At 44.8% G+C, this 17,930-nt stretch overlaps 1 protein-coding gene across 1 annotated transcript; it reads left to right on the top strand.

Annotated features, from left to right (window-relative positions):
- The first annotated feature begins 832 nt into the window (after positions 1–832).
- LOC124692556 (nucleolin-like) lies at positions 833–9,529 on the top strand. The gene is made up of 9 exons (XM_047225950.1): positions 833–1,080; positions 2,961–3,064; positions 3,634–4,012; positions 4,732–5,667; positions 7,116–7,167; positions 7,326–7,393; positions 7,471–7,577; positions 8,273–8,360; positions 8,633–9,529. The coding sequence occupies exons 1-9, from the start codon at positions 949–951 to the stop codon at positions 8,900–8,902; spliced, it is 2,136 nt and encodes a 711-aa protein (XP_047081906.1). The 5' UTR covers positions 833–948; the 3' UTR covers positions 8,903–9,529.
- The last annotated feature ends 8,401 nt before the right edge of the window (positions 9,530–17,930 follow it).

Below are 17,930 nucleotides of genomic sequence, written 5' to 3'. Positions count from 1 at the left end.
AAACCCTAGACACTATCTGACTACTCCTAACTTAGATCTAAACATTACCGCGGTACCGGGATAGGGGATGCCTTACAGTCATCGCCGGAGGTGAAGATGCGCTGGACCAGGAAGTAGATGAAGCAACCCAGATGTACTCGGCGCCGCCGCTGCTGCAACTGTCGCCGATCGGAGATGCGTGCGCCTCTTACGTGCTTGCCGACGGGAGGAGGAGCTAGAAAATTGGGGGGAGAGTGGAGGAGGGGGTAGAAATAGGCCATGGGGCGCGACGGGAGGTGAAGGAATCCTTCCCGCCCCCCTTTCCGCTTTTCGCCGATGCGCGCTGCAGCTCCCGCCATCTCCACTCTCGTCTCCGTACGTGCGTCGAAGATTCCCTTTTGCATCATCCGACGTGGAGACTTGCCTGCACCGCTGGAAACTGCCGAATCGGGCATTCCTTCAGGGCCTGGTCCGACACTGCTTTGAAAACCGGTTCCTGCAAGAACGCGACTCGGCTCAAGCAACCAAACGGGCCGAAAATTGCTGCCCGATGAGCATGCAGCCTACCAAACGCGCCCTTGTAGGGCACGGTATGGAGAGAGCAGGCAACCAAACAAGGCGTTTTCGTCTCTCCAGAGCCTGCCTATAGCCTCCGTACGGCCTAGCAAACAGGTGTTGGTAACATACCCCGCTCAAAAGCAATAAAACCCAAAACAAAAAACCCAATAAAATCTCGCATCCAAGTCCCGTCCCGTCGCCTAACCCCATCTCCACCTCCACCTCCACGCGCTGCCGGCGCTTCCTCCCGGCGACCCCAACTCCGCCGCCCGCCCCGCTCAACCTTCCAAATCCCGTCGACAAGCAACCCCTCTCCGCCCCTCCAGTTCCTCCCAACCCCTCTCCGCCCCTCTATCCCATCGGGCTGGATCTAGGGTTGCAAGGGGAGGGGTTCTGGAGGCCGCCGCCGCGATGGAGGCGGCCGATCTCGCTGGCGACGACCGCACTTTCGAGGCCAACTTCACCGGCGCCGGCGCCAAGCAGCTGCTGGAGCGCATGCGGGAGAAGCTGCGGGAGTTCAAGGATGGCGAAGAATCCCTCGCGGTAAGATGACGCCGCTCGATCCCGCCGCCCCTTCCCCCTCTTAGGTGCCTTCGCGCTTGTGTGTGGTGGCTCGGTCCGTACTTCTGCGACTTGTGCTATTGTGTGGCCTTGTCTGCTGCTTCTTCTCTCACTTCCTCTCCCACGATATATTGTTAGATCTTACAACCTCGCTGGCTGCCAGCTTTTGCTTGATCTTTTTGCTTCCTGGAATTTAGGTATGTATTGGATTGTAGTGATAACCGTCGGTTCTAATTTAGCGTGCCCTATAGTCTCATAGATTACATATTTACCTTGTACTGCGCCTAGGCGAATTCAGCCGGTGTAATAAGCCAGAAGCACTGAAACAATGTGTAATTATGCTTGGTTTGTAGGGCCGTGAACATTATGTATATTTGGTCCATTCCCCCTGCTGGAGATACCTTTTACAATGTGATCATATCATCATAGAGTAGGAATTCTTCTCTTATTAGTTTTTTCGTGTAATCAAAGAATGCTATATCTATTCAGCACTACTACATCAGTTGCTCAGGAACCATGGATCCCTAATTCCCTACTTTCAAGTATTAAAGTTTCTGCACTTATGCACCATTCACTATGCCCTGTTGTTACTACCCTTTTATGGATACTAGATGGAGCTTGAGTTATTGAAGTTGTGTATAACATGAAACCCTTTTTTTTTGAGGTAAGGCAGCTTGAAACCTGAGCTTGTTGATTAAACGATAGACCACTATCATCAACTCAACTCTTCCTCAGGGCCGTACTCGATAAACTGGGGTCCGGTGCGCAATAAAATTTAGGCCCTATGCCTAAATAATCCAATTAATTTTGTTTTATTAAATGAGTATTTTTTTCTTAAGAAACTATATCTTGATAAAAACAAAATATCAAAGTGCTCCGTCCATTCAGAATTATAAGCTCTTATTTTCGCAAGATTAAAATTTGAGCGATGATTAGAACTATATGTTGATCATTGAGACAAAATTAATATTATCATTGAGAAGTGTTTTTAATTCAACAATATCAGTTTTGTATTAGGCAATCCACCTTTTGTTGTAGGCAAATTCTTGCTCAAGGATGTATTTCAAGAAGCGCTTGTGATTTATATTTTTGAATAGATCGGTTACTACTGTAGTATTGTATCTTGTAGTTGGAATGCTCTAATAGCTGGGTGTGGCCCAGCAAGACAGTCCAACTTTAGTAGACCAAATAATGCACGAGAGAATGTTTGAAATGAAAGAACAAAAGAATGAGAAATGAGAATTGAGAAGAAAAACACCCATACATAGATAAATGAGATATTGGACTGTACCAATTTATGGTTAGCAACAGCTTCCTTTGGAGGCTGGAAAGAGCAAGAATCAAAGGGTATTATGGGCCGGGAGTTGCTGGCTTTGTGTGAATAATTTTTCAGCGCACAATTTCTTTATTTACTTTATTGTCTAATGCTCAATTAGTCATTTGATTTGTAGTGCTTAGGGAAAATTTGGACCCCTAGTTTGGGGGCCTGTGCATATGCACTGCTCTGGCACATGGTATTATATGGGCTTGCTCTTTCGTATTTTTACTGCTGGTCTTAACCAAAATTGTAACAGTGAAAAATGCCTAAACCATTATTGGAAAAATGCCGTATATTTTTGACATTGTTTTTGTGTTTGGCTACAATACCTCTGATGGAAAATCTTCTTCTTAGTTGCCACGTACCTGCAGTGAATGCCATCATCTTAATCAGAAAGAGTGAAGTATGCACTTGTTATCACAACATATTCATTTTCTCACGCATTGGAAGCTTAAGCATCATATTTTCGTTTGCCTGTTGCTTTATTGCATTATATGTTTTAGAGAGAGCAATACATTGATCTCTGTTGTTATCTTAAGTGCAGGACTATGTTATGGTGCTGCTGACAGGTAGAAAGCGCAAGGATGAGGCCAGTAAGGACCTCAATATTTTTCTGGGAGCTGATGATAGTGCAACGTTTATTTCATGGTTAGTACTCATGACATGTGATTTGTATTTCTCCGTGTGTGAACTAAGTTGACAACCAATCTCAGTGTATTTTTCCACTGTTTTCTCTGTTACTCATTACTATCCAATATTCACTTGTGCAAAATGAAGTGGTTTGCACAGTTTATTGTAAACTTCTTTTGCGCGTGATACACATATAATTCACAAGTTGATATTTTTAGTTTTTGCATGGTTGTTAGTAATTTGGCTGCTTATTTACTATAGTACGACCCTGCTTTGCGACTGAGAAGAGTTTACGCCCCTCTCTCTAACTGGATTTTTGTTGTATACAACAACAATGGGCATGGATATTTTTTGGGCTACTATTGTAGTTAGAAGTAATAGTTGATATTCATATTGTCTTAGCAAGTGCATATTGGACGTTCTTATAGGTTGTGGGATCATGTAACTGGATTTTTGTTGTTTTATTATACTACACCAACAACAATGGGCATGGATATTTTTTGGGCTTAATATTGCAATTACAAGTAATTGATATTCATATTGTATTAGCAAGTGCATATTGATCACGCCATTGTATGCTCTTATAGGTTGTGGGATCATCTATCTTTGAATTTGCACCTATATGTGCAAACACAAGAAAAGCGCGAGGTAGAGAACAAGGGTGATGAACCAAAAGAACTCCAGGGGAGACATAAGTCACTTGAGGTGCACTCCAGAAGCAAAGATCAAATTCACAATGAGCATACAAGTGAATCAAATACGACCACCAGGAGTTGGAATAAGAGGGAATGGAAAGGAACTGGTCGAGAGGGTAGTAAAAACTTTCCACTACGAAGTGTATTAACAGATATTTTGCACGGAGAAGAGAAAAAGCTGCAAAAGTCTATTGAAATACGACAGCCTCCATTGTCTAATCAACGGAATGGCAGAAAGCGTGATAGGGAGGATGAACCGCAACAAACAAAGGTGCGTAGTAAATCTTAATTAAGGGTGTTTTTTTGTTAATCAAACGGATTGCCTGCAACACTAGACTTTCATGTCTACCTGTTCTGTACTTCGCCACGCCTTGCTTTTTTTTAGCATGGTGTACCCTGGATCTGAATTTTAATTACACTGTATTTAAATGTTCAATATCTTATGCTTCTACACATCTCACAACATAGAACTTGTTAACACTGACCTGCGTATCTTTTTAGTGTTAGCAATAATAATACATAAAAAATATCAATTTTTAGTTTTTGCTTTTAAAAATGATTATGTTGTTAGGTTCTACTTGTTAGATTTTCCAACAGTTGCATTCCAAAAAATAATATTGTCGGCAACTGACAGACCAAATGTTTGCTTCCACGAATATGAATATGAAAATGAATTTGTGAGCTACTGAGCTTCAACTAACTTTTTATGCTACAGTCGTCTATTTCCTATTAGGACCAAGGCCGAGTTAAATGTTGAGAAACTCTCCGAATCAACAAACTTATAATCATATAATGTTCTTAAATATTGTCTATATTCTACTTTGAGAAAGAAATTGCTTATGCTTTACCAATAAGTGTTGCAATGTAGTAAGCCTCCTGATTTCTTGTACAACTATATGAATCCACTCTTTAGGAATCCACTTAAAATGTTGTTTATTTCACCTGAAATAAAAATGCGATTTACAATCAATTTTCTTATTTTATGCCCAGAGAGAATTGCCTTCTCGTCCTGTGCTTGGTGCATCCCGCCGTCTTCTGCAGTTTGCTGTTCGAGATGCTGTAAAAGCTGTGCAGCAAACTAGCAGCTCTACTGAGCCATCTTCCAAGCGCCTACGTTCTGTGGTTTCTACATTATCCACAGACAACCTGCATGGTCAAAAATCAGAACGAACTACAGACAGCCTGCGTGATAGGAGATCAGAAAGATCTACAGAGAACGTGCATGACAGGAGATCAGAAAGATCTAAAGACAGCGTGCATGACAGGAGATCAGAAAGATCTACAGACAACTCAAATGGTAAAAGATCAGAAAGAACTAGGCAAATTCTACAAGTACCTGGAGCTGCTCTTAAAGCTGCTGCAGAGGCTGCTGCAGATTCTTCCAAAGGAAGATCTACTGGAAGCGTGTTCAGTCGACTAGGTCAAGGGAATGCTGCGAAGCAACCATCTCGTTCTCGTGAAGAGAGGAGAGATTTTGAGCCAGTTACATCTGTAGATGATCATGATTCTGATCAGCATGATAATGATGAAGAGATATCAGGAGACCTGAACATAGAAGATGAGGAGGATGAAATGAATGTTGATACTACCTCTGATGATGATGTGGACATAGATGATGGAACCACTCGATACCAAGGTTCTGATTCACATGCTGCTGCTGTCTCTTCAGTTGTGGAGAAGAAATTTACATCGACGAAATGTAGCGCTGAACCTGAGTCCAATACGACGAGGCATTCAAGTTTGACTAATAAGGGGCAACCTCTTTCTTCATCACCAATAAGAGGAAGCAAAACTGTGGCTGGTCCAGTTAATCTCAGTTCTGTGGAACCTCCCAGTTTTGCTACACCAAAAGATGTTCATGTTGTGGAGAAGCTGGACATCACACCCATGAATCCTAATGTTACCTCTCCGGCTGTTAATGTCAAAGTAAGTTACCTCATACCTGTAACAAGAACTTTTTAATGGTAATTTGCAACATGTTAAGCATTTGCAGATGTCTGTTTTGATTATCTTATCTGTAAGTTATATGAAGGAACCATTTCTCAGGCCATTTTAATTATCTATATTTCTGTGTTCTAGGTTTGAAAAATGTTTATCTGCTGTGATTTTTCTTTTTTTGCATTCGAGGCACACAGATGAATTGCCATGTGAAATTGGCTATTTTTCTCTTTATAGGTTTTAATCATGACTTAGGTACCTTGTTGGTATTTCAGCCATAGCCAAAATTTAATATTTGCCCTATTCATAATTTTTCTGTTGGATGTTTGGATGGTAGTGATGACTTGTATTCATTTGCCATTTGGCTTGGATGGAGTGTCAGTAGGGTCGATGGACCATCATGTGAAAAAATAACATCATTTCAACGTCTTGCTGGTTAGTGTCTACTGGATTGAACTGGGCGGGTTCAGTTGTTTTTAAATAATTACTTTGATATGCTTTAATCTCTTTGTGGCCAACTGCATAGGCCTGTGATCATATCATACTTATCCTTTGGCCTTTGGGATCGTCATTCTGGTCTGGTGTTTTAAACGGAACATCTCGGTACTAGACCATTCCGGTGTTCTGTTTTGGGCTTATATAATTAATTTATACACATATGTACAGAAATATAATAAAATAAAAATGTATGAAACAACGAGAGGAGTGAATGCTTGAATGGTGGCCAGGCCTAGCATTGCTTATGCGTGCAGCAAAAGCAGGCTGACCCATGCATCCAAGTTCAAGAAGCACAGAAAGCACCAGGCCCAATGCTCCATGCGACGTGCCTCTTGCTAGAAATAGAACCTCCAGATCGATATTAGTCCCACCCCACGTATGAGAGGAACCAGATGTGGTGCTGGTGCCTATGATAAGAGGAGAGTGTGATAATAATGCAGCAGTGTATTGTGCCTACCGGTAGTGTGATGCACCAATGTCCGATACAGGAAATCTGTCTGGGATGCAACGTGTCGGCTGGAATGACTTGAATTTACGTCAGTACGGAATGCAAGCTGCTGCGTTTTGGTCAAGAAAACAGAGTGATCCGGTAATTCTGGCTGGAACAGAACGGAATCAATAAGTTTGGTTGATATGCCATCATCGAAAGAAATTTGGGATGAAAACTGAAAAGCTAAACCTAGTATTAACAGAGTTGTCTAAATATAGGACATAGGCTCATACTTTCCTCCTTAGCTTTCATTTTGAAGATTTCTGTTAATAAATAGAAGATTTTGCATTCTATGTGTTACATAAGGTGCTGATTACTTCTTTGTTACATTCTTTTGGACATTGGCCTTGTAGTATATGTTTGTCAGCTGACCTGCCTCAGTGTTTATATTTCTTTTAGAAATTAGGAATTGTGGTAGATGTGCTCTAACTGTACAAAAATTGCTCAGGAATCAGGTAATGGAGAAGTCCAAAAGGAGTCACATCGGTCTGCAACGTCTGGTACGTAACAAAATTCAGCGAGTGTAATATATATTTTTATATTTCATCCAATAGATGTGCAAATTGGAGCACTAAGAATCAGTTATCAGTAGAGAATGCTTCACATTTGACAGAATACCATTTATTATTTGATGTAACACAAATAGTTTTCTTTGCAGTTACAAGTTCATACAGCTCTGTGCATCCCACTGAGGATGCGGATTCAAGGACCCTCTATGTTAGCAATGTATGTATCCTTACATTATCACCCTTTCTTTTTTAATGCCCTTGATTTTTCTATTCATCTGCCAATTCTGTTTGAAGGTTCATTTTGCTGCCACCAAGGACTCGTTATCTCGCCATTTCAACAAGTTTGGTGCCGTGCTGAAAGTAGTCATTGTTACGAATGCAGCAACAGGGCAGCCAACAGGGTTAGCTTTTTTTTTCCTATGCTAATCATTGCCGATATAAGTTTTTTAATGTTTCTTTTAGTTTTTGGTTACATATTAGATGCGATAAAATTGACTGGTGTCATATCTAGTTCGTAGCAACCATCCAATGCTATTAGGCTACTTCCCTTAGCTCTAGGTCAACATGAATAATGCCTGAAAACATATATGGACGTTTATGTTCAGCCTTCGAGACTGAATCAGTACCAAGACAAACAGAAACGTGAAATATATAGCAAACCAGAAACGAAAGGAGGATCCCGCAAAGAAAAGTGATAGAAAGGAGTTGAGTAGATTTGGCATCTCCATTAAAAGGCCAGCTTGATACCATTTAGTAGGTGAGCATCACACGTCCCCATTGGCAATAGTATGAATGCAAGTTTTCAACTGGTATATTAGACTGAGGAAAGAACCAATGCAACCATACTTTGTTGTACTTGTCTTTAATATCAATTAGGTGCATGAAATTTCATGGACCTAAGTGGGTACAGGTTCTGAATGGGCATGGGTAAAGAAGTTTAAGGATCTTAGTGTTGAATTTTCAAGTTCATGAGCCTAAGTGGAACATAGTTGCAAGTTGAAGGAGCTAAAATAAACTAGGAAATTCATTCTAAAGTCAGCAACTATGAATCAGTTTCTTGAATAGACATCAGTGACTGATTTTTTATCTGATCCAGGTCCGCATATGTAGAATTTTTACACACAGAGTCGGCTGAGCGAGCTCTGTCATTGAATGGCACATCATTTATGACACGCATTCTCAAGGTACGACCGCTTCCCTCTTTTGAAGTATTTTAGCCTGTCACGTATCATTGAACATAAAGGACAATCCTTGCAAGTTGTAACTGTTAAAGTTTTGCTTTCCTGTAATATATGTTTCTGCATTGGTGTGCTGTGGACCTCGTTGCATGAGAATAACATAATCGATCTCCTATTGTGGTGGTTAGCCTTTTGGGTCACCTTTGAACACGTTAGTGACGCTTCTGAGAGTTGAGTGCACTGCGTAGGTGATACTCATGCCATTTCTTGTACTGTAGGTCGTGAGGCGAAGCTCTCATGAAGCTGCTCACTTTTATGGTTGGCCTGGCAGTGGTCGGTCATCAATGTATGCTAGGCATAGTAGGATGGCATACCCAAGGGGTGCCCTTCCTGGCAACTCTTTTAGAGGACGTACTCCCATGAAGGCGGGTGCCAGAAGTTTTCAGTGGAAGCGTGAGGCTTCAGGCGCTGATTCAAATGCAGTTGCGAAAACTGACATGAGCGTGTCATTGCCTTCGGCTGAACAGGTGCTCCCACCAGCAACATAGGGGGGCGATCATATTTCATATATATGATCATAGTGAGAACCAATTGGTGTCTTTCCAATTGTGCAGCATGTGTGAATGAGGACAATAAGCTGAGAAGATTGTTGCTCCAAAATGCTGCTTTGTAAAAAGACTAAACAGGAAAATCATAAAAAAAGTGAAAAAAGAAAAGGAAAAGGGGGAGCGGGATCTGGAACTCCAATCTGGTAAACTGCAATGCTGATACCAGGAGATGGCTGTGCCCTGTATTGATTATCATCAGGCTGCGGTAACAAGCAGTTCTTTTCAGCCATCTGGAAGGGGCTTACACACATCTGAAATAATTGCAATTGCTGTTGTGTTGATGGTTGCTTCAACGAGGATTGACTACAAGTAGATAAAAAGGAGGACCAGTTTTCATGGACATGATATTCTGGCGCTTAGTATGCGCTCTGTCAATGTAAGCCCCAACTGTATAGCGAGCTATTTATTTGTACTCTTCTCTCAGAACCCCTTCCCAATCAAAAAAAGGTGAAAAAAGAAAAGAAAAGATAGTTCTCCGTGTCATTTTTTTATTGAAGCAACTGCTTTTATTTCTTATGTATTGACTTTTTAGTTAGACATTCATTCAGTTTGTGTTGAACATTGTTACTTTGTCTGCAATATACTTTATTATTCACAAATAAATTTTGTTGAAAAGAACATTTTTTTATGTCTTATGTACTGTATTGAGTTTAAGTTATAGACATTCATTTAGTTTGTTCGGTGAACATTGTCTGAAACCCTTTTCTATAAGTAAATGAATTGAGCATCGTGGTATTCCCAGCCCCAGGGTGTAAAAGATCATATTCTCGGCTATTTTGCAAGTTGCAGGCTTGCAGCATCCTTGAGTTCATGAATCTTACCCTGTTATTTCATTACTGCTTTTGCGTTATCTTTTGGCTACAAAAGTCTGGTTCTCTACTTGTGTATGTACATATAAGATGCTAGAACGTTTGTTTCACTGGCTGTAACTACTAGAGATGTGCGCTCGTTAATGCTTAGTCCGTTAAGGTCGTTAAAACTAACGAGCTGAAATCATCATTTGGCTCTGTTAGTTATATGCTCACGAGCTGCTAGTTAAGAACATTAAGAAAAAATACCTAAAGAGCTAAGTAGTACGTACATGCCTCAGTGATGTATCGAAGCAGCAATATGATGTATGATACACATGATGTCATGTATTAGCCAAACATACTAGTTGAGCACTTGTATGCCGCTTTAGTGCAAACATGGACATGCTGAATCCCTGCCGTAGTGGCACACCTAAGCCCACCCCGTGCAGTTGACGACGCCACAAACCACACTACGTCGGTGCGACGCGAGGACGTGAAGCAATGGCGCAGTGCGGCAGCTGCCGCTAGTGGTTTTGCTGCGGAGCCTAGCGTCACCGTTCCGTCATGACCGTCCACGGCGGCGGCGGTGTCAGGTTTCGTACCTGGCCTCCGTGGACGCCTTAAGATAATAATCCAACGGCGTCACTAGAGATAACCCGTGAATGGTCCACGGCCACGTCAGCATGTGTGTATGCATACCCGCAGCGACTGTCCGACCTCGCACAAAACATACGCAAGGGGCTTCTCCGGTTTGTATTACGTACCGTATGTACGTTTCGTAGCTCTTTCGTTCCACCTAAAAAATATGTATATGGCTCGACGATCACCAAGTCATGGCTTCACAACGAACCTTTCCCCATCCTTGAAAAAAGAAACCCGATTCGCCCTCTCCTCCCATGGCAACACTGTGTTGTCACGGCTAAGCTAGGCGATCGGGAGGATTAAAAACGATATCTTGTCGGATTTGGGCGTTGCCTGGGCCACACTCCTTGTGCGATACAGCTTTAGGTCCAATCTACGGATTCTCTGTTTGATTGAGAAGCCTTGAATGAAATATCATTATCATTCTGCTTATAAAATAAAATATCAAAAGCAGCCACTTGAGCGAGCGGTCACGTCGTCCTTGCGCGCGGATGGATGGATAAACAAATCGTTTCGTTTCGATCTTTCATGTATGTAGGCGATGAATCCTGTTGCTGTGCTTTGTGGGGGCAGCCCACTAAACCTTATTTTTCGGATAGATTAATTAAGCAATCCAGTTGTGGCTGGATCGGAATGGGGCTGGAATAAACGGAGCATTAGTCGGCACGAGTTGGAACGTGCCTCTGGTCATCTAGGCACGAAAAGCTGGATTCGCCTACTGTGAACAGACGTAGTAACCGGGTCAGAGCAGCTAATTGAGCTATGCGTAAGGCGTGGTAGTAGTTCGTGCCGTTCCACACGTGGTAAAAATCCAGGTTTAATTAGCAAGAAAACGCAAATCCAACTGGTGGGTCAAAGTGGACAAGTTACCTGACACATTTTGTATTACGAGCGTGGGCCGAACAATATGTAGTAGCAGTAAAAATGTCAAACTAGCTTGAACCGAACATCCAAATGCCTCGCGTCACCTTTGACAACGACTCCGTTAATCTACGATCCGCGCGCGTTTTCAAAGGATCTAGCACTATGCAAGCTAGAGCATCTGTACCGACAGCATCAATATGTTTATTTTTGTCCCGACTCAATTCTAGCTCTCACCGACGCCTCTAAATGTGCCGGTATATTTTAGAGCTCAATAAAACTGGTGGTGCGCTTGTCCCGACTCCTATCCATAGGTGTTAGGGTGGAGGCGTCGTCACTCCGCGACATGTAAGATTTGGCGGTGGGGCCAAGTAGCGGCAACAGAAACATCGGTAAGCATTTTTTTTTATGATCGGGAGAGGTTGTTTGCCATGTTAAATGGAGGAACATGTTTGCTAAGCAGTCATAGATCAACACACTGTCGTACCACCGCCACGATGTACACCGGCCTCTTCTTGTCGTTCTACTTCGCATCTTCTCCTTCTGGCCTCTTCCGCAACCCTAGCCACCCCGCTTGTGATGTCTCACAACTACGAGGCAAGTGGTAGCGGCTATGGTTCTAGCCAGGACGAGCCCAAGCCTCGCTTGCGAGATCTCAACGAGGAGGAGGTGGCGGTCTTGATCGAGAGTAACCTTCTTGTGCGACCGGACCACCAGTTTGTTTGTGAAATCAAGTGAAAACAATTGCGTCTCCTCCAATTGATGGCAAGTCGATGTGGGGCATACGAGAGATGTGACAAAGAAATCACCTCTTCGATCCGTTGCGTTGCATCCGCAATGCAAGCTATGCGGTTCCCCCAATTTTAAAGGGTACCACTTGAGGCGCTCCGGCAGTGGCGGAGCCAACAGGTCCCCACCCTAGCATTTCATATTTGCACATATTTCAGTGAGAAAAATAGAAAAATTAAAAAATCTAGCTCGTATATACATGAGATTAGCATGGTTGCCCCACCCTAAAAGAAATTTCTAGATCCATCACTGCGCTCCGGTAAAGATGCGCTTGACTAACCATGGTGTGCGTTTGGCCGTACCGCCAAACGGTTGAAACGTAGTACGGCTATGACCCTGAAAGACGACGCGCAATTTCCCCGAGCCCCGCTGCCTAGCACGCACGAGGCAGGGCGTGGTGATAGGAAAATTACTGACGCGCGGCGCGGAACGTATGGCATGCATTATGTAGGTCGGCGGTCGATCGTGAGCGCGCGCGCCGCACCGTCAATCGCGAAGCGCACCCATGATTGATCCCAAGGGGCTATGCATGCCGTTCTCGGCATTGGTTTGGTAGGTGGCCAGCTCCCAATCGCGCACATGTTCCTCGTTCTATATCTGGGTTTGGTTCGGGACCATGCGAGGAGGAGCGAGGCAACACATTTTTTACTCCGAGAGCCGGAGCCTCTGTTAACCCTGGCGCACGCGCTGTAAAAACGCACGTGCCTAATCACCACGTACGGCAAACCCGCAAACAGCAATCGCGTACGGCGTCGACACGTGGACGAGGCGGTGCGGGCCCCAGGCGGTATATTTAGGGGAGATGTTTAGAAAGGTGTTCGCGTCGGCTCGTGCTAATCCGAATTCGGACAGCTCAGCGGCTGGGACAGCGACACGCGCGGCGACCTAGCTTGAGTGGTGGAGATGGGTGCGGCACGGACGGACGCCTGCCTTCCACGGTTCCACCGCACCGCACCGCACTCCGGCTCGGCTCGCGTTGGAAAAGGAAAGCGGGCAGAAAAGGCAGCGACCCATCGGTACGAAGGATACGTTTGGTTCTTTTCCTTTTGGGCCACGCTGAGCGTCGGCCGGCCGATTTTGTGGCCCAAAATCGGTTGCATTCCGCGCCGTTAGATCAACATCCGACGCCCGAAAACAGCCACAACGAAAGTTTTGCATTATGATCCTCTATATTTTGCAAACTCAACCCGCGGTCCTTTACCTCTTGTGTTAACCGAAAAGGTACATCTCTTTGGGCAATATGTTGCTGATATTTACAGCAGAAATGCCACCGTCAGGGGCAGATATGTGACAAAATGAGTATTGCAACAAAATCCATCACTGTGTGTACAAAAAAATATACAATTACAACAAATCATCACTAGAAAATTTTTAAAAAGCAATGCTACAGAAAAGTGGTTAAGCAACATTTTTTAATGCAATTCGATTTACAACAAAAATTGCCAGAAATCTTAACAAATAGTGGAATAGATTACAACAAAAACTGGAGCCTATTACAAAAATAAATTCATATATTTGCAAACAATGCAAAGTGGTCAAGCAAAAATTAATTTTCTTCATATTGATTTACAATAGAAATAGCCAACTATGTTTATAAAAGTCACAAACGATTACAACAAAAAAAATCCATATGTTCGCAAACAATGCAAATGTGGTAAGCAATACTGTATTTAATTAGCTACATATTGAATTACAATAAAAATACCTAACTTTACTTACAAAAGTCACAACCGATTACAATAAAAATCCATATGTTCGCAAACAATTGAAAAGTGGTCAAAGCAACAATTAATTCGCTACAAATTGAATTACAATAAAAATCATCATCTATATTTACAAAAGTCACAAATTATTACAATAATAATTCCATACGTCGGTATGATGAACCAATCAAGGTCGCGGCGAGCTGCCGAGTTGAGGGAGCTACAACTTCCTAGCCATGCATGCGGCCATAGCATGCATTTAGCTAGCTAACGGCAAGCCAACTAGTGCTTGCAAGAAGCGCTAATGCATTCAGCTAGATAGGAGCAAGCCAGCTAGTGCTAGAAAAAAAAAGGAACAAGCCAGCTAGTATTAGCAAGAAGCTCCGCATGTTGTGACTACGCGCGGGAATACGTGTACGCGCAAACTCAGCCAGCAGTGGAGGACATACATGCAACATGCGGGAATAAAAAAAAGTCAGCTGGGTGCATGCGTGGGTCAAAGCCTACACGTGACGGCGCCATGCGAGCGCGCGACCGATCTTTTGCTCCAGATCGGTCGGCCGGGTGCAAGCATTTTCCTTTCCTTTTCTTGTTGGTGGTATCGATGATCGGGTGCGGGGGCGGCCGGGTCGGTCGGTCAGCTTTGGGCGGCTACAGCCTGCCTGCCTTACTTACCTGGGACCCAGCTAGCCCCTTCACATGCCGCACGTGACATGCCATCCGCCATATCGTGTCGACAGATGACGGTTCTGTCCCTCGGGGTACAAGTTGCCATGTGTGCCGTGTGAACCCCTATCTATCGACGTACAGCCCGCAAGTTCTTGCAATACCCAAAACTGTCGGTATACGGACAAAAACCATACACAAAATCACCACGACTCTTGATGGGTGCACCCTTCCAAACTTTTTTACATTAAAAAAATACGTCTGGTCTTGCAACACCGTTAATAGAGGTTGTAAAAATATTAGGATGGGTATACAAAATTTTCTTTTTACGGGTAAAATAGACCTTTATTAACAAATGAGTTAAGCCCATTTTAAACCTTGAATTTACGGAACAAAGCCAAATCAGACCCCAAACTTTTAATCCCGGTAATCAGCACACTGATCTTTGCAATCCAGTCTAAATCGAGCCTGACCGTTACTAGAGAGGGGATTGGCCGACGTGGCTTGTTAACTGCGTCGGATGGGTGGTTGACTAAGACTTGCGTGGGGTTTGTTCACACAGTCCACTGGGGAAATAAAATGTTCATGGTCGCGGAGAAGACCTGGCGGCGAAGGTGAATTAGGAGCGGCCGGCGACCGAATCGACGATGCCGTGGTCGTCGAAAGCTTCTTCCTTTCCCGCCGACGGACATGAAGGGCCAGAGAGCTCCGCAATTGAGTCCGCGAGTGCAGTATTGAGAGGATCCACCGCCGAAATGTGCCGCTGCAGTCCAGCGAGGAAGGCGCCGCGCTGGATCTCCGGTAGTCTTTGCAATCCAGGGAGAAGATACGCTGCGTGGATGCCATGGTTAGTTCGATTTGACCCACCGTCAATTATCTCCCTGCTTTTGTTTTAGTCTATTTCTTCTGATTCTTTTTGCAAAATTTTCAACTTCACGGTGGATGTGGTTATGTTGTTCTCTGCTACCACGACTTTTCTGCGGGATTTGCTGGGTGATTTACAAAACGAGGTGTACATGCTGCCCTGAAGGAAGATCACATTCCAGTGAAGAACAGAGAGCAAGAGCTGGTATGTTTGTTGCATTGAAGAGAGGAATGCAGAAATTGCAGCTACGTACTAAGACTAGATTTGGGGCAGAGAATGAACTAATGTCAGGTTTTGTAGCTACTAAGGCTAGATTTGGGAGCATGGAATGAAGTTGCAGCTAGTGAGGCTAGATTTGAGAGCAGGCTATTGTTATCTTTGTGTCAGGTTTACTAGCATCAAAGTGGATAACAAGTTGATGTATGCCAGGTGAATTGCTGGCTATTTGTATCAAGTATGCATGGAGGACGATGGTACCAATATATGCAATATATACTGTCATTTCGTAGCATTTGATGTCAAATATTATGGTTGCATTTTACTAATGTATGGCAGATGAATTGCTGGCAATTTGATGAAATGAAGAGGTGCAGAGGTGCAAATAAATGGTTGCATTTGCTGTCAAATATCAGTGCCTAATAAATGGTCACCAGGCCAAAATTTTCATTGATTTAAACATGAAAACATAAATATCCTTGCAATTTCGTAACAATGAAATGCTAACTGTTTGCAACCTTGATCATGGCAAGCATATACTTCATTACATGATCACCAAAAGCACAAAAATGACAGAGAAACTTAGTAGTTGCCGCTGCATGTGAAATATGAGTAGGTAGGGGTCGAAGATGCAGCTCTCTTCTTCGCTCTTTTTGCTCCAGTAGTGTTCACAGAAGACGTTTCAGCTTGTGCACTGGCAGATCCTTCAGCTTGTGCAGTTTTCCTAGGAGGTTTAAATCTAGTAGCAGGTGCAGTTCTTGAAAGTAGTGCAACACGTGATGTTTTTGGACCAGATGGAGCAGGTGCTGTTCTCGGAGCTACTGCAGCAGGTGCAGTTGGTACCGAAGAACTTTGAACTTGCTTCAAATATGCAGAGAAATGAACCACTAAAATGAGCATTATGCAGAGAAGAACATCCAAAAATATGCGTGCCTATTTTCGCTGCAAAGAAACAACACTCAATCGTTCTCCTTATCTGTGTCGCCGTGGTAGTGCTGGCGGGAGCGCGTCTCGTCGAACACCTAGCTTGACGCTCATATCCCCCTCGCCAAGGTAGGAGAATGTGAGCATGCAGCCGGCTTTGAGGTCGCGCGAAGTTGTCCCGGCCGATGTGGAGGTACATCTTGCCGCGCCCGTCGAAGAGCACGTCCACCGGCCACTAGCAACAGTCGCAGGTAGTCTCCTGCAGATGCAGCAAGGCCGGCTTGTTCCGGCGATGAAGTTGGCGAACTTGTCCGGCAACCTCTGGATGCCGAGTGGGTCACCTTTGAGGACGACGACAAACTCGAACAACACTTCCCGCTCCTCCTCCTGTAGGTCCGACGACGAAGACGATGGCGAGCGTGCAGCTCTGCCGCGGCCACGACCACGACCACGACCACGACCGCGGCCTCGGCCTCTACCAGCCATGGCGTCATCTCTTGACATGGTGACAACTAGGGTTGGGAGACACGCGCTAGGTTTTGTGTGGGAGGACGATGCGAGAGCGCCCTTTTTATAGGCCGGAGGGAGGCGGGGTAGCGGTATCGCTCATTAACGTCGACACTGAGAGCTAGGCGCGACGAGACGGTTCGCTGCGTGTCTGCGGAAACGGCACCGTCGCTGTGCGCCAATAACTTCCGTCGCGAGGTAGTTGACGGTTAGGTTAAAATTAAATGTGCTTTGAGCGTTGGGCCGCCACTCTCGGCCCGCCGGCGTCGACTTTTGGGATGTGTGGCTGATAGATGGCTCTCACGCCCAAAATTTTCTGTCTCGCGAGACGCCTGCGCGCCCGATTCGGGTCTTCGCCTATTGGCTAGCACGGGGTTGCCGGCGCTTCTATTGGACTTGAAAAATCGACGATGCTATTTGAAACGCGTCGGTGTGAGTCTATTTTCGCTCCCGGCTCATCGAGACCGCTATGGGAACGCTGGTGGTGATGCTCTGAGATCGAGCAGGTGATGAGATAGCTGCATGCGAATGAAAATATCCACATGAAAATACTACCGGCAGGTCCATCCATCTTCCTTGTAATGTGAGGCGTGTCCGCGTGCCACCCACGAATACGCAGCCGCTCGCATCACTCGCACGCACCCCCGTCCATGTCCATTTCCATCCCTTCCTCCGTAAGAAAGAGACCGCCCATGCCCACAGGCAGCCTGTCAACGATAACTCGAGCCGCTCCACCACCCTAGCCCGCTAGCTACCCCGGCCGAATACGCACGTCCACCCGCGTCGTACGTCTTCCCCAGCCAGCCAGCAAAGGGCAACACCGCCATTCCATCCCAATCCCATTCCATTCCACGCCCGGAGCGCCAACGCGGCCAGCACTGGAAATAACACGGCCGAGCCGGCGTCGCTGTCGTGGGACGGCAAGGGAACGCGTACGCCGCCCGTCTTCCTTCTCCTCCGATAAAAAGCCCTCCCCCTCCCACCCTCCGTCCCCGCACATCCAA

This window comes from Lolium rigidum, chromosome 2, assembly GCF_022539505.1.
Source record: "Lolium rigidum isolate FL_2022 chromosome 2, APGP_CSIRO_Lrig_0.1, whole genome shotgun sequence".
In the NCBI taxonomy this organism is placed as follows: Eukaryota; Viridiplantae; Streptophyta; class Magnoliopsida; order Poales; family Poaceae; genus Lolium; species Lolium rigidum.
Note: the sequence above shows the minus strand (reverse complement) of the source record. Positions and strands in the feature narration are given on the sequence as shown.